The sequence below is a fragment of the Lates calcarifer genome, linkage group LG12 (genome assembly GCF_001640805.2).
Source record: "Lates calcarifer isolate ASB-BC8 linkage group LG12, TLL_Latcal_v3, whole genome shotgun sequence".
Lineage (NCBI taxonomy): Eukaryota > Metazoa > Chordata > Actinopteri > Centropomidae > Lates > Lates calcarifer.
This window is the reverse complement of record NC_066844.1, coordinates 14,504,242-14,528,693: the sequence shown is the minus strand read 5'-3', so window position 1 is coordinate 14,528,693 and position 24,452 is coordinate 14,504,242. Positions and strand designations below refer to the sequence as shown.

At 43.6% G+C, this 24,452-nt stretch overlaps 2 protein-coding genes across 4 annotated transcripts; one reads left to right on the top strand and one right to left on the bottom strand.

Annotated features, from left to right (window-relative positions):
• Positions 1-681: 681 nt before the first annotated feature.
• zhx3a (zinc fingers and homeoboxes 3a) lies at positions 682-17,563 on the bottom strand. 3 transcript variants are annotated; one of them, XM_018679996.2, is made up of 3 exons: positions 17,424-17,563; positions 2,983-5,888; positions 682-2,244 (listed from the first exon to the last, which is right to left on the bottom strand). In XM_018679996.2, exons 2-3 carry the CDS (start codon positions 5,697-5,699, stop codon positions 2,211-2,213), a joined length of 2,751 nt encoding a protein of 916 aa, XP_018535512.2. In that variant the 5' UTR covers positions 5,700-5,888; positions 17,424-17,563; the 3' UTR covers positions 682-2,210. The 3 variants fall into 3 exon arrangements, with proteins under 3 accessions (XP_018535512.2, XP_018535514.1, XP_018535513.2); XM_018679998.2 differs by lacking the exon at positions 17,424-17,563 and adding an exon at positions 14,245-14,590; XM_018679997.2 differs by lacking the exon at positions 17,424-17,563 and adding an exon at positions 14,433-14,590.
• Positions 17,114-21,454, top strand: fam83d (family with sequence similarity 83 member D). Its single transcript, XM_018679999.2, has 4 exons — positions 17,114-17,878; positions 19,439-19,606; positions 19,765-19,889; positions 20,080-21,454. Exons 1-4 carry the CDS (start codon positions 17,393-17,395, stop codon positions 20,966-20,968), a joined length of 1,668 nt encoding a protein of 555 aa, XP_018535515.1. The 5' UTR covers positions 17,114-17,392; the 3' UTR covers positions 20,969-21,454.
• The last annotated feature ends 2,998 nt before the right edge of the window (positions 21,455-24,452 follow it).

Genomic DNA, 24,452 nt, shown 5'->3' with positions numbered 1-24,452 from the left:
CTGTTGGTTTTGGACCAGCAGCCAAGATGGAGATGCCAGAGTTACAGCGTCTTCATATTTATCTCGTCAAACGCATTCAATCTCTTCTTATCTCAACATAGCTTAGACTTTCTCTGAACATTCTCAGCCTGTCGTACATCAAATTAAAGCTTTACTCAACGAAGAAGTGAACAACTCAAAGAATTTTGGAGATTGAACCTTTTAATTCAAGCAACCTTTAAATAGAATTTAACGTCTTCAGTTGGAAAATGGACTGTGATGTGACTGGACTCTATAAAACCTTGTACTTTTCCTCAAAGTTTTCCCTTGTGCTCCTCAAGGATTTAATTTCTCTGGCAACATCTGGATGGCTTGTGCCCCTTTCTTTGCCCTTAACACACATTTTTCATTCAATACACAAGCTCACCACCATCTGTGTACATACCTAAAACTAAATACCTCACAATACACCGTGTAGACAAAATAAACTGAATTGCCACTAAAACTTTCTCCAGAAATCAGCTTTCAGTACTAGCTGTACTGTCAACTTCTCACCAGCAGGTGAGGCTGTATGCATTCCTCCAATCCCATTGCATTGCATGTTACCTTCACATTGATCACACTGAATAATTTCACTGGTATCCATGGAACAACTCATGTTCACTCCTGGTGCAAGGTGCTGAGCAAATAATGAGGCAGTCGTGCTTGGTGAGTATTCAGTTTATTCTGTAAAGATTCAGAAGTGTAGAAAGGATGATACAACAGTGCTTTATGATCAGACTATTTCATAAAAGTTTTTTAAGTGATCATAACACCGTAAGTCCAGATTCCATTTATCTCAAACCAAAATAAATTTGTAACATTCGACACAAGTGCATACACTGCTGGTAGGAGATCAACCTCCAATTTCACTTTGGATGGTATAGCACCGTTCTTAGCTATTAGCAGCTTGACAAAGATGCAGCTTAATAGGATTCATGTAGTGACTGTATGTTTATATAAACACAAGAAAATTCAGAGGAGAGCAAAGATCTCCTCATTTGGCTCTCTAGCTAGCACAATATCTCACTCTGTCATTGTCTAGGGATCAAATTGATAATTTTGCTTTAAACAACATTTTGCCAGTAACAATATTTGATACAATTACAGCTTAAAGTTAAACATCTCCAAGTGTACAGAAAGCAGCACAAGATTTTTTTTTCACAGATATAGACCAACAGTGACCATCAATGCACTGGCATTTTTTTTTTTTCTTCTTTTTTTTTCAGGACAGCACGGTAGCTGGAAAGCAAGGTGATGGACAGACAGGTCATATAAACACGTGGACAGAGCTGAGTAAGGCAACGTTAGCGTGACAGGCTTCTCTCTGTTCAGTTTGCAGGGCAGTGTAGTGTATTGATCTTGACAGAGCTGTCAATACCTTTAATGTGGGGCAGTGTGATTTTTAGCATTGCTGTCTTCATTAGTGCATTGTATATAGTCTCTTGCGTGTAGCTGAACTGCAAAGTGATCACCAACATTTATACAGATCTAAATAAAACATGTTTGATTGCATCTGGACTTACAGTGACTATAGAAGAGTAAATAGAATTGAAAAACCAAATAACGGAAAAAGTAAAATTCAAGGCAGTGCTGAAGTACTGGTTGCTAAAAAAGTAAAAAATATCACAAAGCCAACAATAACATTTCCTTGACACATCTTTTGTTTGTCCAGTCAGTACAAACCCTCTTTTATAGTGCAGTTTCAATCATATATATATATTTCTCCCTCTGACCCAAAAACAATATCTTTCGGCCCTATCCTATCCTATCTTCGCTCATTCAAGTCAGTTTTCCAGTCAGTGTGCGTCTTTTCTCTTTCTTTTCTTTGATCCCTCGTACTGACCTCATTGTGCACCCTCCCCACACAACCACAAAGAAGCATGAAAGGCTTAAACATCACAGAACTCAAAGGTGAGAAGTTCTTTCTTTTGACGATGGCAGGAAGTGATGGCAGATGGAAGAGGAGGAGGAAGAGGAGGAGGAGGAGGAGGAGGAGGAGGAGGAGGAGGAGGTGGAGGACGAGGAGGGGGAGGAGGGGTGGGGGGTATTCACAGTTACAGTCAGAGTCCAACGGTCCAGCTACAATCACATCTGCTGTCATTATGAACACTCTTTTTTTAGACCACGGCCAGGGGAGCAAGCCAGCCTTTAAACATCATGTTCCTCTGGCGAGACTGGGGCCTGCTTCGTCACACCTCCAGCAGCTCCATCCTCAGGCGATCCCTATCAGCAACAAACACACAAACAGGCAAATACAACATACACAAATCGTATCATACAATATCATACATATCACTGTACTATATCTTATATATCACTGTAAATATCATCTATATTTTGATAGTCATTATTTTTATTTATCTAATTGTTTTTATTCTTTTGACTTTTTATATGTATCTGTCATTCTAGAGCTGTTAAATAGTATTTCATTGTTTTGAAACTGTGACAATAAAGACTATTCTATTCAAATCATGAGGATGTGATTAGAAAGTTACTGTTGTATTGTAAGTGAGGTACTTTTTTGGGAGGGAGCATTGTAAAAAGATGCCTGTATATGGGTTAACTTGCCTCTCGGAAATCCATCTCACCAAAGACAATTGTCATGATTTATTCACATATATTAGCATGCGCTCTCAATCTATAATTCAACGGCCCAGACTCCTACTTATCTAAAAATAGCTTCTAAAACACAGACCTTTGATTGCCTGAATAAGCTACTCAGCGTGAGTACCTGTACACACTTCTCCTGCCTCCTTTTTACTGTACATCATGCAGCAACCACTACAAACAACAAGCTGTCATGCTTTCATCACTCCACCTGGCTTACATCGTTTTTGTTTCCTTGATTGATAAATAGCACTAAGCTTGTAAGATATCACAAGGCACTTGAATGAGAAGTGCATCTTTCTTCAGTACCTTTTATCACACTTTGTAATTCGAGCATAATAATTGTAGTGGTACCTGGCTTGATTGGCATCAGTCTGTTGTTCAATGAGTGACTGACTGGCCACTGGCTGCTGGTGGTCCTCTGCGCTCTCTGACCAGGGGTCCTGCAGGACTCCCTGCTGTGCTGATTCCTCAGCTCGGCCTCGCTCTCCACTCCCCTCGGCCCCCATCAGACCAAGCAGCGGTGAGTATGAATCCTGCCACACAACCCGCTGCCCTGAGTTCAGTCCTGCTTCTCCTTCAAGGCGCTTGTTCATGTCTTGCTCAACAAGTTTCTTTTTGGCCGCTTGAGGATCCTTCGGTGACTCAGCTTCAGCATCTCCATGGCCCTTTGATTCCTCTGACTCTACGGGTGGTCGCTGATAGGTCTCCAGCCACTTCAGCTGCCCATTCTTGTGGCTGTACCGGCTGTCACTGAACCAGCGCACAACCTCTGATTTGGGAAGGCCTGTTTGGACGCTCAAGTCCTCATACTGCTGACTGCTGGGCCAGCGGGTGTTGGAGAAAACCTGTCGGAGGACGTGCAGCTGCTGGGGGGTCTTGTTGCCCCAGGGGGGGGAGAAAGACGGCTGAGAAGCAGACACCTCGGAAGCAGATGCCTCAGACTTGTGTTCTTGATGTACAATCTCAGATGTAGTCTCTGGTTCATTCATCTTCAGCCTCTTGAAGTTGATCTTGATGGGGTCAACTTTCAGCTCTGGGCAGCCTTTATCCCCGATAAATGGGTCCTCCTCCTTAATGAGTTGCTTTAAGATTGACATGCCTTTTATGGGAAAGTCCTTGTTGCATTTACCCTCATCTAAAATGGATGAGCTGCTTTTTGTAATGACAGTGGTGCTGGTGCTTTCAGTTGGGGATTTGCTGGCATGGTTCAGGTTAGGGACACTGTCATTACAGGTAGTACTGGGATATTCACTGCTAATACTGCTCTTGTTGGGATTGTGGATGTAGTTGTTGTGTTCGTCATCTGGCTTTGTGGTGTGGGACTGCTCTTGTGGACTGATGATGCCGCTGTTATGATTGTTACAAGTAATGTTGGATTTGCTGGTGTTATCAATGATCACTTGACTCTTGGTACTGTTTGAACCTTCCAATCTGATTGGTAAACTGTTGCTTTTGAGATTTGGTTTGCCATTGGTGTCAGTAACACAGTGCTCATCATTATTGCTAATGTTGGTAGAGCAAGTGACAATGCTGTTGATGCTGTTTGTTGGGCTGCTGTTATGCACCGTTTTCCTGGTGACAGTCTCACCACCATTACTACTGCTGGAATAGCTGCTGATGCTGCTGCTACTACTGCAACTACTGCTGCTACTGCTGCTTCGACTGCTGCTGGTGCTACTGACACAACCACTGTTTCCAGCCATGTCCAGGCCAAGGCCATTGCTCTTGTCTGGGTCCACAGTGGGTTGAGTATTCTTGGTCAGTACCTGTGTTGTTCTGACTACAGATGGAAACTTTGGGGGGACAATTGGAGTAGAATATGAGACCCTGGTGACATGGGGGTTGGTTGACATGCTGGCCTGTGTGGCTATGACTCCGATAGGCCTGGTTTTTATACTGCCATAGGGAACTTTGGCCATCTGAAAGTTTGGTCCTTTTAAGCCTGCCTGGGCAGTGACAGTGTGGTGGGTTACTATGTGATTGACATGCCGTTGAGTAGCGGGTTGCTTCTGAGGTGCTCCACCTTGGAACACAGTGTTGAACATCTTCCTCCTGGCCTCTTCGATCTCTTCAGGAGACCAGCTTATGCCCTGCTTGAGCCTTTGGGCAGTAAACCACAGTTTGATCTGCTCTTCTGGGAACTCCGAGACCACGGTTAGGTAGCAGAGTTCAGCTTTGGTCGGGTAGGGGAACTTGCCAAAGGATGTCTTCAGAAAGCTGCTGGTGTCCATAGCAGCATCATAGGTGGGGATGCTGCTGAGGGGGATCATTACCTTTGGAAGGTCTTTATTGGAATTGGAGGAAGGGGGGGAGTAAAGGGAGGGAGTGTGCTGGTGAAAGACTTGGTTGGACACTGTCGTCGTAATCACATGAGTGACAGTGGTCCTCGGCATAGCTGGGGCGCCAGAAACACTGAGAGCCCCGTTTTGGAGTTCAGGCACATTTGTCAGCATGCTGGGGTCTACATCCTTTCCAGTGTCTATCTTCCGTACCTCCACGGTATGTGAAACCACAATCTTTTTGTGCTCTCCCTTGGCTTTCATCATCTTTGCAATTGGTGTTTTGGTGAGGGAGATCCCAGATTCTCTGTAGTCTTCTCCACTGTCCGTGAACAGACTTTGTTCCACAGTTGTTACTCCATCCCTCTTGTTGACAGTTAGGGAGGCAGTGACCAAGCCCTCCATTATCTTAGGGTGGGCGTTGGCGTTATGCAGAGCCAGAGCCTCAAAGCGGACGACTGACACCCCACAGTTCAGGCAGTAGAAGGTGGGCTGGGCCCTGAAGTCTAAGTGGCAGTTGTGCATGTGATCCAAAAAGTAGTTTAGATCTCTGGATTCAAAACGGCAAGTTGAACAGCTGTATGTACCTCCTTTTTGCATCTCACTGCCACTTTCAGATTTAGAGGAGCTGTGAGAGAAATGGCCAGACTCTCCAGAGATGCTGAGTATGCTATCTTCTGGGATTGTTGGTAGGAGTTCTGGTAGAGAGCCCAGTATGATTTCCTCACGCACATGTTTGGATTTGGATGGTATCATGCAGGGTACAGTGGATTTCCTCTTGCTGGCCATTGTGCAGCTTTATGTAGATGGGAGAGTGAGTGATTGGTATGATGAGAACAGAGGGCGGGTGGATAGTGGAGAGGGTTGAATGGAGTTTAGTGTCATGGACCAGCCACTATGATATCACAGTGATGCTTCATGCCTTCTGCCACTTTAGGAGTCCTGTCACATGGACACGTTTAACAGCTCCCAGGGAACCTGTGAGGAAAGAGTACAAAAAAAGAGAGAAATGATCCTCTCAGCCCATATTTAATTTAGTAATTACAGAAAAAGAAATGACAGTACGACACAGTTAGTGAATGGAAAACATACAGGTACAAATTGAACAGGAGGATTTTAATCATTCGTCCTGTACATCATGGAAATGGAAGACAAAAGCCTATACATATGGAAGGTAAATTTATAGTCTCTTTTTAAAAATTTAAAACATTAAATATTTATACAAGACATATTCCAGTAAGCAGGATGCAGAGGAGGCTAATAGCCCCACACAGGGTAATAAGTGTAGGTGGAATTACAGTGTGATCAGTGTAGGTGGTATTTATCAGCAATTACAGTACTAAAGAGTCCAGGGCTTTTCTTTTCAAAAAAGCCACATGATTTATGCTTATATTATAAAAATGAAGGTTACATTAAATTATTGTACGGAAAGAGGCAAAGTGGATCTCACTCAGTCTTGACACATTATTTTAAAAAGCCAGAGATCACATCATCTATCTAAAAGTAAAAAAATGGAGTCCATAAACAAGATTATTATTAATATTTTCCTATTACATTTGACTGATTTCCTTAATATTATAAAAAAATATTTACTATTAAATATATCAGAGAGAACAAAGAAAAAGGTTTTTCAATAATAAAAATAATTGAGGCCTCCCCTCACAACACACACACACACGCACACACCCTTCCATCAATGCAGCCTGTCAGTCCTCTGGTTATTTACTAGGATTTACAGACTTCTGTCTAGCTGTCATTTTTTATGAATTCAGAAAAAAAGAGCGTAATAATCAACAGAGCCAGAAATGACAGTCTAATCTCAGCGATATTTGTTGTTTTCCTTCACTGCTGCCATAGGTTTGGCTCGTCTAATTATTGATGGCATGTGTCCACAGAATTATTTTTAGCAAAGCCTCGTGATATTAACAAAACATGTACCAAGTGCTAAGTTTAAAGCTAAAATAAATATCATGTACAGTAAATGTGATGTGCTGGGTTGTGAATCGGTGTTGGGATCTTTATTGCCAGATGCCACCTGCCTCCCAACAGGAAGCAGTTATTATCAGTAAATAAATATAATTCACAGACTACAATACCTTGGGGATTTTGAGTGGGATGCACTTCACCTCTCCAAATTGATAGTGCTGGGTGTATCTAACCTTACCAGCTGTTTCACATCGTCTGCAGCTAACTGCAAATATGCAAAAATATCCACATGGGTTTGTGTTTGTCTGCAAAATATTCAGTACTCATAGCTTGTAAGTGTAGGTAACAGTATTTTAAGTTATGTGTATTTTTACAGGGGCAAGAGGGCATTTTTAAAATTTTATATGTTGTATGTATATGTTACATTTTTCTAATGCACTGGGTTTTGCTGTCCTGTTCCTCATTGGCTTGATATCGTAAAGCAGGCATATGAAGGTTAAAACACTTTGCCAGTCAGAAAGAGTCTTTTATTGCCACCCTTGGATGAAAGCCATATGTTTTACATTGGATGTTACAGTGTATCTTCCTGGCATAATGTAGTGTCAAGAGGGGATATCAGGTGATGAGTGTGTGTGTGTGTGTGTGTGTGTGTGTGTGTCTCAGTACACAGCTGACAGCAATACTGTTAAGGACTTGAAACATTCCCACAAGGTCTGAGAAGGTTACTGCAAACACATCTGAAGCCAGTTACAAGCTGCAGACTCAAACTGTCTCATCCTACATTTGTTCAACAAGCAGCATAGGCGTCACATGCGCACACACAAATGCAATACACAGATCACTGGGTGCTCAAATCCATTAGCAAACCACATCCAAAGGCTTTCCCTTCCTATAATACTCCAGCCATAAGGATGGATATGGATTGTATTTGTGGTCCTCAAAATGTCTCCTCTTTCTTCTCTGCATCGTGTAAGAAAAAAAGCATGCCTCTGTTCTCTCACAAAGCCACAAATATTTCACAAAGTTTGTAGGACAAGACAATGGGTACACTCCCGTCAGTGTTTCATTAGCGATACAGCTGGTTTTAATAGTTATTTTAACACTGGAAAGTACAAAACATATAAAACAAATGATGAGAAAAAAATATCAAAGGGGAGCTGTGCACCCTCTGCCCTCTGCATGAACTTGTGACACACACACACACACACACACACACACACACACACACACACACACACACAGCCTCTGTGTATCAATCTCGTCCTCCTTTTTGAGACTGAGAAGCGTTGATGTGTGGCATGATGCTGAAAACTACTCTCTTCCTATTACCATCTATCCATATCACTCAGACTTTACCTTCTAATGCACATTTAAGATCCTGAGAAAAACATCAGCTGCAAATATCCAACTACCATACCACCCAAAAACAGCATACCTCAGCATCATGTGCTGCAGGTTGTAGATCATAAAGAAAACAATGTCACATACTTGCACCATATTTTTTTGTCACGCTGCATTCCTACCCACTGAAAAGCACTTTCACAGACTTTCATTTTACTGCATCCACGTGCATGTTCAACATGGCCGGCTGGATGGTAAATAAAAGATGAACCTGTTCCAGAATTAAAACCCTCAAATGACTGCCCAAACGGTACACACTGATCCCAGACAGACTGTGACGTCCTCCTTGTAACTACCTCTTTTTCATTTCTACTGAAGGCTGCTGCTTTCTGACAGAAAAAAACACTAAAACAAAACAAAACAAACAAACAACAAAAAAACTAGGTCACCAGCATCTTATGCAGTAATCCCGGTTCACTGCATCCAGACGCGGGCATGTGCTGTATGTTTTGCCGCCAGAGAGGTCATGATATCCTCTGACGGCACACACTCGATTAACCCCTGGTGAGGACACAGCGTTCATTGAGTTTGTTCCACTGAACGAGGGATTTAGAAGTCGGCTTTCACGCAACAGAGGGATGTAGTCATGCACATCTGAAACATCTGTGTGAGAGATGTCACTATGTTATAGAAGTTTGTGAAAAATCTGTGTTGGCTCAGTTTAGCTGTGGTGAAGTGATTCATTTTGTTTGTCCCACAAACAGCACACTGTGTGCCAGGACCTTTCAGAAAATAAAGTGATGGAGAAGGTAATTTGGTCACGGCGGTGGGCTGTGACTGGTGAGGCAGCCCCCAGAGGGGACGCCGGTCGGCAATGAGACAGACGCTGGCCCAGTACAGAGGCTCCCCTCCCCGAAAAAAACACTCCACTTCCTGCATGAGAAAACCCAAGACAAGCAAAAAGTTGGGAAAGGTTACATAAAGAATCAGGTCACCTATCAAAAGAATGGGCTGCTTTATCTGGCGAGTGAGACGTGCGATCAGACACAAGACAAGGGCTTCCCAGACAGTGAGCCATTGAATGGTTCCCTCTGAAAAGCCAGGCCTTGTGTTTCAGCGGCGAGGTAGACAACACTCAGACGATCACTGTCCCCGGTGTGTCAGTATGTCCTCGCACTGGCACTGGCTCTGTGGCACAGGGGGAGGAAAACTCTTTTCATCTCCGCGGACCAGGGGAGTCGTATCTGAAGTGAGGGAAAGTGGCAGAGCTCTCAGAAGTGCTTTCTGAACACCCACGCTCAGCGTAAGCAGAGGGGCCTTGTTCGGCGAACTAAAACCACATTTGAACCATTCAACTTTTCAAAAACAAGCGTTTCAAAACAAATGGGATTAGGGCTAGGTTTAAATTCTGATGGGGTTTATACGTTCCGCCTGATTTAATAGCAGCTTTAAGATTTACAGGAGGGCCTCCCTTATGTGCTCTCACACTGTCATTTCCATAACAATATTATATTTACATCTCATTAATATTTAATTATACTCGCTATACTTTTAAATGGCAAACAGCTGAGTGTGCTGCTCCCATTTCAGCAAACCAACTGAAAGAAAGCAGCATGTATTCCCTTTCATCACCTCATAAACTGCTGCAGTAATTACAATATTACAACACGAAAAACATGCCCAATCTACAGCGAGCTGCTACCAGCGGAAAGGGAGGCGAGGCTGCAAAGTGGTTGCTAGACATTAAAATTTAATTCAAAACAGTCCACTGATTCAGACACTCCCAGATTGTTGGGTCACCTACAGTTGACATTAACAAACAGAGATTGGTGTTTTTGTTGTGTCGCCTGTCACATGAATGAGAATGTGGAGGCTGGAGGAGGAAGAAGGACAAAGGAAGACAAAACTCAGACATCTGGGAATGAAGTGAGAGGATGACTGATGATGATGACAGGCTGTGCTGTTTCAATATTCCTCCCCGCTGACACCTCGTAGGCACACATCTCCACACACACTCCTCACACACTCCCTCCTCACCTCCGCAACATTTAGCACCTGCACTGTTCTGAAAAATCTTTCTCTTTGAACTGAATAACTGGCAAGGAGTCTCTTGATGCGACGCTCACAGAGCTAAAAAAAATAAATAAAAAAAATGGCATAAATTCTTTCACTCATGACAATATTTATTTTGCGACTAATTTGCTTTGACAGTGATCCACGGCTGTCTTGAGAGTCCCGCTTCAAAAAATCTGCCCAAAAAATGACCAGGCGTCCACTGGGGGTTGGGGCTGAGAGGGGGAACTCCTGACAGATACATTTGAATGATCAAAAAATCTGTTTAGCGGGAACATTTTCTGCCAAATGTCCATTAAATAGATTAACGTCATGTGAGTGGATCAGCTGGACACCCAAATATAAGCCAGAGACAGAGAGCAATTACTGTCTTGCACAGAGAAGAGATTGGGAACAATGGCGCCTCATTTATAAGAGAAACGTGATCCAGCGCTGGGAGCCTTTAGACGGCTGACTGTCGAATTGCGATTGTTCTGTTTCCTGCGTGTCTGGGTGTCTCCTGTGTCCATCATGCTGCCAGAGTGGACTAATGTGGGGTCCTTTTTAGACAGGATTTTAGTTTGGGGACATCTTTGTGTGTGAATGGCACTGTACACTTGCCAGCATGAATAAGTGTCAGGCTCCAGTGTTACGTGTGCTGAAAAACAATTCAGAGTCATCAGGGTCATTAGCACAGAGCTAATACAGCACACAAGTCCACACCGTCCTCACCGAGTGTCCAGCTGAAGACACGCAGAGGCTTCAGTGTGTAGTCTCTGATTCTACTGCGGGCTCTTATGTTTTTTCCTTTACATGGGTGTGTTTGTGTGCGTATTAGTGTCTGAATGTCTGAGACGCAGGTGTTGTCAGCCATCTCGTCCTCCTCCTTCTCCTCCTCCTTCTCCTCACACACACACACACACACACACACGTAAGCCCCCCCCCTTACCTCCATGACTGCAGCCTTGTCCACCGGGAGACCGGTCGGTGGTGCCACTCATGTGTTAACATCGCCATGGCAACCCCTTCTTCCCCTTGCCCACCACGCCACACACACAGCGGAGTCACTCGCCCACACCCACCAACCTCAAGACACACACACACACACACACACACACACACACACACACACATATACACACTGAATTCCTTGGACTGCATCCGGTGCAGGACAAACTTAATCCACATTGCCCTGCCAGCCATCTTTGAAAAGTCCATTCACGGTTCAAGTCTCTTTTAGATAACTTTGGGTGAGGTCCGCAACAACAACTTGGCCTTTTTCTTTCTCGATCAGGTTGTAGCGACACTAAGATGCCTGCTCCACTGTTCTGGTGTGTGTGACAGCGACTGATGAAAGAAATATCGCAGCTGTACGCGCTTACAAATGACCTCCTGTCAGTGTTATTGTCTTGTTAAATCAGCGCTGAGGCCTGGAGACTGATGCAGTACAGTACATACCTACTGCACTCTGCCTGTCTGAGCATCTTTGTTGCATGGTCCTGTTCTGTGTTAGAGTGAGTGCTCACTGTTGAAATCCTACATTGTTCTCCAAACCCTTCTATCTGTGGCCCAGATGAATGACAGACAAATAAACCATGGTGCGCAGAGAAAAAACTCTGAGTCATACATCCTTTTACATCACTTTTGATGAATAACTTCTTCAGTTCTGTAGCCAAGACTACAGGCATTCATTTGGCAACTTAAGACGAAAAGGAAGAAAGATGGCGGCGTACCGCACATTGTAGTGTCCATCCTAAAATGGCTGACATCACAGCCTCCTCTAACTGCCAAAGCCTGGCAAATGCCAGCTCCTGCTGACCAAACCTTTCTTGCATGGGACAGAGAAAGTGGCAGGGGCTCTTTCCCCACTAGCCCCAAGGTTTTTTCCCCCCGTCAGTGCACAGGCGTTTCTTTTGGTTGGAACTGTGCAAACATGCTGTTTTAGTGAGGCTTTTGAGCGGTCTGGGCTTCGATACGGCATTGGTCCGATGACAAAAGCAATACCAAAAAGGGTGAAAGACCCAAATAAAAGTGAACCTGTATACACTGCCGTCCTTTTTGGTGGGAAAAAATGGGGCTCTGCATTGTGTTCCAGAGAATTTTCTGTGAGGACCATGAGGCATGCCGCTATCATGAATGCTTGTTTGTATAAAAATGGCTGGAAAATAGATCTGGTTGGCATTAGATAGTTGATTTTCTTCTCTGAACCCAAGGAATGTTATACACTCCATGTCAGCTAAATCTGCAAATCATGACCATATGACCTTCCTCGGTATTCTCTGGCAGGGGATTCATTTTGAGCTGTGGGAGGCACACTCAAACATAACATCCACAATGGCTGCTGTTAGAAATCAGAACACCAAATCCTGAAAAGTACAGTATCCCAGGTATATGAGGGCTGGCATGTGCAGAGACACTGTTTTGCAGAGGGGAGTGGGCACTCTTGGCCCACTACATTGTGCCTGTGTATACAAACACTCCGCTGTGGCCATAACGAAAACTGTGAGCTGTGCCTAATTGCAGGGAGTGAGGGATGAAAGGCAATATGCCTGGCCTCATTAGAGCAGTTCCGAGAAGGGAGATGGAAGACCGTTCCCAGGGATCCACAAAGGGAATCGACATTCCCCCAGTGTAAGCGTCCTGCTGGAGTGAAAACCTCCACACACACGCTCAACTCACCGGGCCAAGCTGAACCCGGTCCGCCGGAGCTGCACAGCAAGAGCTCATTTACCTCTGTTTTGCCGGTCAGCACACACGCCTACAAATTAACTATCGGACTGAGGAAATGTCCACTGGAGACTGGACTGTACTTTACGCTCTGAGACACTGTCCACAGACCTAAGAACACCTACTCTCTCAGGAAAACCTCTGGCAGAAGTGTTGCACAGTCATTCCCATGACCTACATTATATGTAACAAGCTTACATGGTTAAATAATTAAAATACATTCCAAAAATTGCCAGTGATTCATGCTTGTCTCGCTGGCTGTCTTGAATAATTTGGGGCTGTCTCTTGTGTTATGGACACTGGACCCACACATGATCCACAGAGGCAACATTAGTCAGCACAGAGGTCCCTCCCCTAAAGGCAGAGGGAGACACATGGCATTCAAAGCTGGGTCAATATTTATGTACAGATAGAAAATGTGACTGCACAGGAACTGATATTTTTAATACAATGCCTCACTGATAACCCACAGTTTTCAAAACATCTGCGTGCTCCTGAAAGCAGCAGCTCTCCTTGCTGTGCTGTATATGTCTCTGTATATGTGTGTGTGTGTGTGCGTGCGTGCGTGCGTGTGTGTGTGTGTGCGTGCGTGTGTGTGTGAGTAGGGCAGCAGCACATGTTGGTAGGAGGAAGAGGAGGAAATGAAAGAAAAAGTCCTGTGCATAGAGATACAGGCCTACCTTTCTGCTCTGGCAAGAGGAGGAAATTTGTAGAGAGTGAGCGATCGATAGAGGAAAATTGATACTTGCCGTTCAGTTTGAACATCTATGGACTCGGCGGCTTCTTATATCAATCGATAAACCTGCCATAGCGCTGTGTTCAGAAGTCTTTCACAACTAAAAGCACTCACACTCAACAGCACAGCGGAGAAATACAGCGCGTTGTGCAATAAAATAAACAGATACGCCACATTGTATAGCGCGAGAGAGAGCGCAAATTCAGCCAGACGGAGGATCCGTTGTTGTAACTGTAACAAACTGACGAGTTAACCCGTTTCACTCCATTCACAAGGCTGTGGGGCAACACACTGCCTCGGAGCCTACTTGCCAAAGGCGATCTGGCACTCTATATAACCTTATGAATATTCCCAAAAATCCTCCACCCCCCCTCCTCCACCTACTGTCGCCATTTTATACATTGGCGACTTCATATAAACTGCCTTGACTACGGCACCAGATGAAAATTCAATATTCAATAGCGAGACATAATTTCAGTAAACAACTTTGGAGATCGCACCTCGCCAATAATGAGAGGTATTCGCGTTTTGGAAGAGTAGATGTGTCCTTACCTCAACAGTCGGTGGGAAAAAATGGAATCCGACATTAATATATAAATGAATAATATTGGATTAGCTCCGATCGTTGCGCTTTGAGAAGAAGAGGAGGCGAGCAGGGGGTGGGAGCTCTCCTCAAGTGAACCTGGTGAACTGGCGTGAACCCGTCAGTGACCACGGCAAGGTACATTACATTACATTACCTTTCCACCCCTCAGCCACACTGTATGGAGACGGCAAAACAACTACGGTCGGCGGCGCAAGACGAGGCAGCTCCAAAAAAATTATAGCGAGTGTATTTCCTATGAACACGTGATTCAGAGCGTCATCCAAAATCCAAAAGCCCTTTCATCTAAAATTTTGGAGAGGGGCGGGGATGAGATGGGGATGTGTGTGTGTGTGTGTGTGTGTGTGAGAGAGAGAGAGAGTAGAAGGAGGAGGAGGAGGGGGGGTACGTATACTGAGCCCAGTGCACATTTGGGTATGTCGTTATAGGGGTAAGGCAGCGCTCTAACAGATTGGGTTATACATAGCTACAATGGCGCCGCAGAGCAGGCTGAACAGATGGATTGTATTGTGCAAATTTGGGATTTGACAGGAGTTCGGTGATCTGCCGTTTCAGTGAGCTTCATCACCCAAAAGGTCCCTCTTAATTAGGTCACATGTCTTTTTCAATAGATGGCTGCTGTCTTTATAAAAAAAATCTCTTGATGGGCTACTATGAATATTAATCGTTGTGGGAATTGTCATTTAAAGCACAGGCCTATTAGCCTACCGGCTTAAAATAGACTTTTACGCACACGCGTAATGGTGGTAGACCAATTTACGCAGATGTACTGTAAATGCAGCCTAGTTATTCATGTCCATTTTTACAGATAAACACAAAAAGACATTTTCCTTGAATCAAATAACTATTGCCAGTTTTGTATTAAATCATTATATCGCTGTGACCCTCATGACCTTGCTGGCCTTTGGTGCGTAAAAGCGCACTGAGAAAAGCGCAAAACAGACATGAGAGTCTAATAGAACAGGGGTAAGTACAGAATAACTATGTTAATATATTTTTGAAGGATATCAAGAGAACATATCAACAGAAATATTAGAGATGATATAAAATAAATATAAGAGGAATATTGTCATAATACAGAAATAACATTTAGGGATGATGACGCCTTCCTGAAGCTACTGAATATTCTGAATATTACGACGTTATATCTGCTCATAAATACTATATATAGCCGATTTAGATTTTGTGTACATTATGTGTAACAGGTAGGCCAATAGTCAATATATTACAAAATATAACAGTTTCGTTGAATGTATAGACATATAGGGCCACTATAGACTTCCTGCATTTGGGATACACGGGTTTGCTTTTCCCCTCCAGTTTGTCCTGACTGGGTTCAGACGTTGCCTGTAGCGGTGGCTGTGTACAGTCAGGAAAAACAAAGATTATCTATCAGGAAGATGAATCACTCAATAGCAAAACAAAAACCCAGCCCGAGGTTCCGGTCTGCATGAAATGATACGTGTAGTTGTGCATGATCTGATCTAGTGCTAGGATTCAAAGAGGTCTGACCCAACTTTAACAAATTTGAACTTGTCTTGTTAAAGCAATACGTATGTGCTGATGCTATGCTGATAACAGTGTGCTGATCTGTACTCACTTTCTACATGATTTGGATTTATGGCTGTGTGTTTGCTTTTTGTGTTGTTTGCGGGACAGTTTGTGGTGGGGGGTTGAGCTTTTGTCAGATTCCACTGACTGTACAGACACTGCTTTTCTGTGGATTGTGGGTCAGCCTTTCCGGCCCATTAGGCCTATGCACAGGACATCATCCGTGTTAAATACAGATCAGCGGGTCCTAAAATAATGTCTTGATTATTTTCTAAATAATAATAATAATAATAATAAATCAGAGTTGTAGATTTGTAGTTTCTTTTCTATCGCAACATTTAATGCAATAAGAGACATACTGCAAATATAGGCTAAAGCCCTGGGTTGTGTAGTTAAACAGTATAAGGACGTACTCGACGTGAGTGGCCACCAGCCACCGCAAGTGTCAGCAGAGACGCATGACAGATCTTGAGCGCTCTTGACGTTCAGACTGCTTCTAAACGAGTCACTTATAATGTATCTGTATGTAACGTAAAACACTGCCGGTCGCCGTTTCTATACAGCGTATCAGGTCCGTTTCTTTGAGAGTTATAACCTGGTACCTCCGCGCGCAGCATCCAGCAGAGCCACTGTTGCTATGGTTACCTGCAGTTTTGCGCACCTTGCGCACTGATTTACTAAGGTGACAAACTGTTGACCGGATCTTTCCTGGTATATGATTTTAACTCTTTTTCCGTGACCGTGGCACAGTTGAATATCCTGTTGACAGTCGGATAAGCCATTGTTGTTACCATAACACGTCTATGAAAATGTCGCCTCTTGTGATAAAGCTGGGCATCTAAATCCACTGTGCTCACCAGGCCTGAGTGTAAGCTGCGCCAAGTCTGGGACTATTTTACAGTAAAAATCAGAACCACAACAGTAATGATAGTTTTTCAGGACTGTAAACAAACAAGACTACTGATACCGATTTCATGCATTCAAAACTCTGTGGGCCATTGGCTCAGACTCAATGGGAATTATGCAGACAGCTTTACACCATAAAACAGAAAGTGATGCTCCTCGTGACAGCAAACAGCCACGCCGGGCTTTCCAGATGACAGGCAAGTAGAGAAATGAGTAGAATTACTTTCTACATGCTTATTTGCTTCTAAAGTGAGAGTAACAGTATTGAAAGAAATGTACTACAGGAATCACAACGTCCGTGGTATCAGGAAAAAGCGTCAGAGTGAGAGCTCTCCGCTCTTCCCTGCTCTCCGTGGTGTAACCGGATCAGGGCAGAGCAGAAGGATGTACAGGAGGCTTGTTTGCTTCCAAATGAACCAATGAGACCGGCTTTACATTAGACTGACAGGCTGACTGGGCGAGCCCGGAGACGCCATTCAGGTTCAACAACTGTGCGACAGCCAATACGGATCCACGACGAACAGGAACGGAGGGAAACAAGAAAATACGAATTTGTCTTCCTGTAGGTCAAACCGTTACCTGTTACCTGCAGGACAGCGGGTTCCGTTTAAGGTAAGGTGGGAACCAACAGCCATAACAATGGCTCTGTCGCAGTGTTTGGACGACTCACCTCTGAGGCTGGGTCCAAAACACACCGGGGCCGACGACCTGAACCCACAGGAGGTCTACAACGAGAGACACCGGCTGGCTCTGGAGGAGTTGCTGTCCGGGGGGCTCGATAGTTTTTTAGAATTCCTCGGGAGAGAGAGGATCCCCAACTTTCTCTCGGACGATGAGATCCAGCGGATCAGGAGCAGCGCCGTGCCCCCGCGGTGCGTGTCCGTTCACGGCGATGACCAGGCGCTGGAGCAGTCGCTCAGCAGCTCCCTGGACTGCTCCTCCGTCACCTATTTCCCCGAGGTGTCTGACGTGGAGCCGCCGCTGCTGGAAATGGGCTGGCCCGCCTTCACCGCGGGGTCCTACCGAGGAGTCACACGGGCCGTGGCGCACTTCCAGCCCAGCTACGGGGAGTGCATTTACAGCTGCAAGGAGGCTGCGAGGCGTATGATTAAAAGTGCCAGAGAGGTATGCACGACGAAAAAAAAAGGGGTTACATAATAATTGTCTTTTACAATTCCTTAGAACCTGCCAACTGATTATTTCCCTGGAAAAAAATAACCATCCTGCTGGCACGGGAATCGCGTTTTGTCAGTATTTTGTCTGTTTGATAGTGCACAGAATAACTACTTTTAATTCATTTTTGTATTTTCTAATCCCCCGTTATTTCACACTGTAATATTCCTGTGTAATATTCCTAAAACCCCTATGGTACTCTCTAGGCCTAAAGACTACAGGGATGCATTGTGGGTTAATATCCTAAACCAAGACTTTTATTTTAGTTGTCTCTCAACTAAAAAACATATTTTATCAAATAGGCCCCCACCACAAAATAAGTGAGTGTGTGTGTGTGTATATACTGTCACTTATTATAAGATTTTTGAGGGAAAACTCAAGTTCTAAAATCTTCTTTCAATCATCCTTAAAATACATGCCAGATTGTCCCCATGGAATTTCCTTGATCAGTCTGAATATTAGAAGTTCAGCTTCTTTTGAAGTCTTGATTAGAACGAAAGGCGGTGACCAAAGGATAAAACAAATAAACACAGTGTGAACATTCATGGTGATGTTCCTGACGGGAGCTGTCAGTCCAGCCCCTGGTTTTTGAAAAGAAACATTCCAGCGTGAAGAGTGTGAAGGGAGTCTGTGGCTTCAGCACCACCTCAGGCCTGTGTAGGGCCTGCGTACCAGATGTGCCTCGACTTGCTCTGCTCCCCCTCCACGAAAGTTTGCATTCTCTCTTTCATTAGAAAGCCTTAAACTCTGGATTTCCTCTCTGGTTTACAGCAGAAAAAATGGTGGTACGTACAAGCAGTTTCTGGCTTGCAATCAGTTGAAACCCCTCGAAAAATATTCTCATTGAGACATCGCCTGTCCTTTTGTAATGTTAAACCACCCACCGCACACAGTCTTTATTGTACAAAGAAGCCACTGACTTTTAACAACACACAGTACGTACATCATCGCCAGCCAGTTCAAAGAAACAGCCCCACTTGCCATCTCTGTGAAATTTAACTCTGTTTTTACACATTTTCCTAAAAATAATCACCCAGACACTATCATCCAAATAAGGTGGGGAACTCCTGACAAAGCTGCATGTGGATAACACCAGTTTGAAGCAATAAATCTGAGATATGTAAACATGCGTGTCTAATCCTCCACACACAACCTTTACCACAGCGTGCAAAATTCCATTCCTCCTCGCGAAAAGGAGAAATCTCAGTGCAAAACAAAGCTCGGGAAAATGGAAGCAAGCCCTACAGTGCACCTACTTGTCTCCTGTATAAAAGTCATTTGTTTGCTGACCAAGCGTTACTGCAGATTGCCATGGTAACAGACCACAGTCAATAGAAAGCTCATCAGCACACACATTACAGGGAGTGTGTCTGACAGAGATTCACAGCTCTGTTTGAATAAGGCCTTGCATTTGATAATAATGAAAACACAATCATGTGCTACATCTGGGAGAGCACGGCTGCAGCACTAAAAGGAATTCTATTATATTACCTCTGTAATTTTCCACTGCAGGTGATTGCCATAGTTACAGACTCCCTGACAGACCTGGATATCTTTAAGGATCTTCAGGAGGCATGTTCCCAACGCAGAGTCCCCGTCTACATCCTGCTGGACCAATCATGTGCTCCCGCTTTTCTCAAGATGTGCAAAAATGTCGGCATTCGCCTGGATGACCTTCGGGTATGTGGTTGGTTCAGTAAAGCTGGGTGTGGCTCTGTGTGCACAACATGAACATCAGATGGCATGATATTAAAATATGTCTTTAAGATTTGATATGACTGGGCGGGTCTGTACTTATCTCTCTCACTCCTGTTCCTTCTCCTCTTTAATCCCCACAGCAAATGAGAGTGCGAACCATAACTGGTACGACTTATTACATGAGATCAGGAGCGAGGATTACTGGGAAAGTTCATGAGAGGTTCATGCTGATTGATGGAAACAGAGTAGCTACAGGCTCTTACAGGTAACAGCCTGCTAACCATTTTACCTAAAGTCAGTCAGGACATTCTGTGCTTAAGCTGGCTATTATGTAGCATGGGAATACCTAAAGCTCAGATTTACCAGACTGTAAAGGAATACATTTTTCTTCCTAGTTTAACAGATGTAGCTGCTTATTTTAAGTCATGCATGGTGTTAAATCCATTCCTGTGCAGGTTCAACTGGACTGATGGCAAACTGAACAGCAGCAACCTCATCGAGCTTTCTGGCCAGATAACAGAAAAGTTTGACGAGGAGTTCCGCATTCTCTACGCCCAGTCGCTACCTATAAATACTCGAGGACCTCCGAGTATCCGAAACAGCGGCATCTACGAGCACCTCCTCATCAAAGCCACCTCCTCCCCTCGCTTGGCCAGAGAGAGGCCTGTGGAGCCAGTGTGTCTGACCAGCACACCCACCCGCAAGCCCAAGACCTTAGCGGTGCAGCCCGCATGTGAGCCGTCAACTCCGGATCGTCATGAAACCAGCCCAGTGTCCAACTCCTCCACCATAGGTGAGGACTGGACGGAGCAGCAGCACATGCAGGAGGAGATTCTGGCCGGTAGCGCGACTCAGCGTTTCCCTGCAGAGCCGCCACCAGAGGAAGAACCACCGATCCCCAGCACTGTCTCCTGCCACGTATCCACTCAGACCAACCAGTCAGTGGCAGAGATTGACACCCAGACTGACCCCCAGCTCACGCAACACCCCGACCTCATCGCACGGACAGGCAGGGGACCAAACCAGGCCACCTCTCCCTCCTTCGCATCGAGCAGGCAGATCTCGGCCACCCAGGCAGCTCCAGACATCACCTTGAAGGACTGCTTCCACAAGCTGACCAACGAGCGCCAGCACCACTACTCCGCCATCCGCTCCAAGCTGGAACACATGGTGACCGCCCTGTCCCAGAGGCGAGAGCTAGCGGACGTCACCAACATGACTCAGGGGCTTGGCACTCACAGCAGGCAGAGGGCACACAAAGAGAGGGAGCAGGAACCAAACCCCAGACTGCTTGTTGAAAGTGCGGGCATGGGCACATGGCCAAGAGCCAGATGTGTACACTAGTTTGTCTTCAGGGATTTCAGTGATGGAGGGTAGCGGGCAAAGAGCTGTTGCAAGGTTTCTTGTGGATCTTCTGTTTCAAATAAAAACTTCTGGCTTATGCAGTAGAATTTCAGCTTTTATCTGTTAGCCTCCTTTCTGCGGTGCCCATGTTTGTCCTTTTCACGCTGTGTCCTGTCCATGTCGAAAAAAAGGTTTGGTGAAAATGGCAATGCCTGACTGTAATGACACTACCATGTTGAAAATAATACTTTTGACCAAAGACACTGTGCAATAATCATTTTTGAGCATGTCAATTTAATGAATATCATTTGCTGAGGTGGTTAAGACTGGATAATATCTGCTGTAGAATGAGTGAAAATGCATTCAGGTGCTGTTTGGTTATTTAAATCACATTTGGCTGCTGTAACCGCACCTGATGATCATTCCAGAGAGCAGCCAGCTCTCACTGTGCCTTGCTAATAAATAAAGTAGTATTTTGTTAGACAAGGATGCTTTTTTTGTTGTTTTTCTTTCACCCTTCCTACCTATACACTCTTTGTTTTCCATTTTAGCCTCGTAGTTTAAACTGCAATTAAATCCTCAATGAAGAATGCGTTAGAAAATATTTGTTCAGTAGTTCCAGGATGCACAAGGAGGCAAAGCACTCCAAAGTGACTGCACAAAGAGACTGAGCACCTGCGTCTTGTGCACTGCTGTGCCTTCGTGCAATTAGTTTAGAGACGGCATCTGCGATACTGGCACCTCTGCTGATTATGGAGCCAATCACAGTCACCGTTCAGGGTGAATTTGGAGAAGAAGCTCTGTCACAGATTACAAGCATAGATTAGGATGAGTGCTAAATGAACACTTCTTTACACACACAGATGGGATTTTACAACTGCCGATTATTTGCTGTTAAATTATGTTTCATATTCATAGTCCACACAGATTCTGTCAACAAGTTAATGTTTAACAGCCAAAAAATTGCTATTTTTTAAGCAGTAGTCACATGGAGGATTGGCATTTGTGTAAAGCTCTATATTAGCGACAATCTACTCCAAGTTCCTCTGAATTTCCATTAAGTGGATCATGGCATTAGATGGGCTCCATGTGCTGCTGGGCCTGGCACAAACAGCTTTTCAGTCTTCATATCTCACACTTAAGCACAAAGGTCCCGCAGTGAGTATCAAAACGCGTCAATGTCTTGGCTCTGGTGAGAAGAGTGCTCAGAATGTCCTAAGTTATAAATGTGTTACTCACTCTGAGCTTTATGTGACTAATATTTAACTATATTGAGGAGATGAGAGGTGCAACTATTCCATATCAAGATGTAGATAGCTTTATTTATGAAGTAAGGAGACGTGTTGGATGTGATTTGAGTACACAGTGGAGATCAGATCTGGTGATTGAAAGATTGTGCATACACATGAAGAACTACATAATTCTGTAATTAATTAATAAGCCGAAGTAAATGTCTTGCTTGCAGTGCAGTATCATCAAATGTAAGGAACTTTTATAGGATCATGCAGCATCATGTTTTAAAGCAAAGTCTAATATTTAACATAGTATTTATTAGACAAATAGTTGTGCATAGAGACACACAGTACAGAGACAGAGAATGTCCATATCAGATGAACTAACTAATGATGGAACATAACATTTTAATATCATTAATGTTTTTGAATCATTTCACAAGTGCTTATTACTAGGTACTGCTAGGTTAATGGTCCTGATGGCTTATTATTGGTTTATTGAGGCAGAAGGTAACTAAGTAGCTAAGTACCTATTCAACTACTGCAGTTAAGTACATTTTTTAGGTGCGTCAGTATTTTTGTTTCACTACATTTCAGAGGGAGATGTACTTTTTACTGAACTACATTAATCTTACAATTGCTAGTTTCTCTGCAGAGTAAGATTTTATAAGCAAAAGATGAACTAATCTTATATATCAGGGCTGCAACTAATGATATTTTCATTTCACATTAATCTGCTGATCACTTCCTTGATTAATTGGTTGGCATCAGAAAATGGTAAACACCAGGGACCTCTCTGCCTCCACAATGAGTACTTTTACTTTTGGTACTCAAAGTACCTTTAGTTGTGTACTTTTGCTAAAGCAACACATTGAATACTTAATTCTTTAAGTATTCTACCTGCTTGTTCCTATTAATGGCCACAGAGATGGCTCACCCAATATCACTTATTTAACAGATTGGTTCATTGCAGTTTTGTATTGTATACTCATATTATGTATACTCATATTATGTGAGAAAATCTCTTTGTACTAAAAGATCACAGTAAAGTTTTTATCATATTTAAATACAACAGCAATTAATTGAAAAACAAGTGTCACTGTTATGAATGTTTTCCATTTACAACAAGCCACATTATTACTATTCAGACATTATACAGCCTACACTTCAAACTATTACATGGCAATAAGGTAAAAACAGCAGGCTCTTCAGTGGCTCCTCCTGTGGTGCGTGCATCTCCTACCAGGCAAACACATCAAAAGCCTCTGCATTCATTATGTAAAATGGTGTAGCTGAAGGGAATTGATCTACAAGCAAATACAATGGTGGTAATATGTGCGAGAACGGTATTTGATTGTAATTGGCTGCTGCAAAGCAACCACTGGCTGTAATCAAGGAATCAGTGGGGGATCCACAACACAACAGTCTGCACCTATTAGGCTCGGCTCACTGGTAAACAGAGAAGCCCACATATTCCACCTCACATGAGACAATTAAAAAACTATATCTGTGATTTACTTTTTAATTGATTTTTTGCCTTGATAGAAACAGCCTATTTTTACATGTTTACTGGGATCCCACTTGTGATGAGTTTTGGCTCAGACACTAGCAGGTCTCGGCCACCAGAGAGAGCCCTATCCTCAGCTAAACCGTGCACACTCTTAAACTGTTGGGTTCAGCCTTTGTCCCCTCACAGAAAAGTGTTGGAACTCCGTAAATAAAAATAGATTTATTTTCGTGGAATCAAACAGCACCATATGAGTCTTTCTTTTTACAACACATTTTTGCTGCATTATCATAATTGAATCTAAATTTTAGATGCATTTTTTTTATAAATTACTTCTCACACTGTCTTAAACTGTATTTTTTTAAATTTTTTTTTCATTTTTAAGTTAAGTTGGACACAGCATAAACAGACAAACAGCTTCTGTCTAATGTCCTCTTCAGGTCACTTATTGTCCCTGGAGAATTGTGGTACAACCTCTCTTGCTGCATGCTGGGTACAGTCCTTGTGGATGTCAGCATGTCTGACAGAAGGTGTAACATTATATCCAACCAAATACTGTGTTAAGGCCTAATCCAGTTAGTCAGCACACATACATCTATTGTGCATGATGACAAATTGCATCCATCCAGATGTATAATAACTTTTAAACTGCAACAATAGTGGCCATTTGTTTTAGAGGGTAATATTCATCACATATGTATCTTCTGTGTTTATTCCTTTAGAATATTTTGTATTTTTTTTTTTA

Coding starts and splice junctions, on each gene's coding strand:
- zhx3a (XM_018679996.2), bottom strand. CDS start 5,699: ATGGCCAGCAAGAGGAAATCCACTGTACCCTGCATGATACCATCCAAA. Junction 2,245..2,982: donor ACTGATGCCAATCAAGCCAG/GTACCACTACAA, acceptor TGTTGCTGATAG/GGATCGCCTGAGGATGGAGC.
- fam83d (XM_018679999.2), top strand. CDS start 17,393: ATGGCTCTGTCGCAGTGTTTGGACGACTCACCTCTGAGGCTGGGTCCA. Junction 17,879..19,438: donor TGATTAAAAGTGCCAGAGAG/GTATGCACGACG, acceptor TTTCCACTGCAG/GTGATTGCCATAGTTACAGA. Junction 19,890..20,079: donor GTAGCTACAGGCTCTTACAG/GTAACAGCCTGC, acceptor ATTCCTGTGCAG/GTTCAACTGGACTGATGGCA.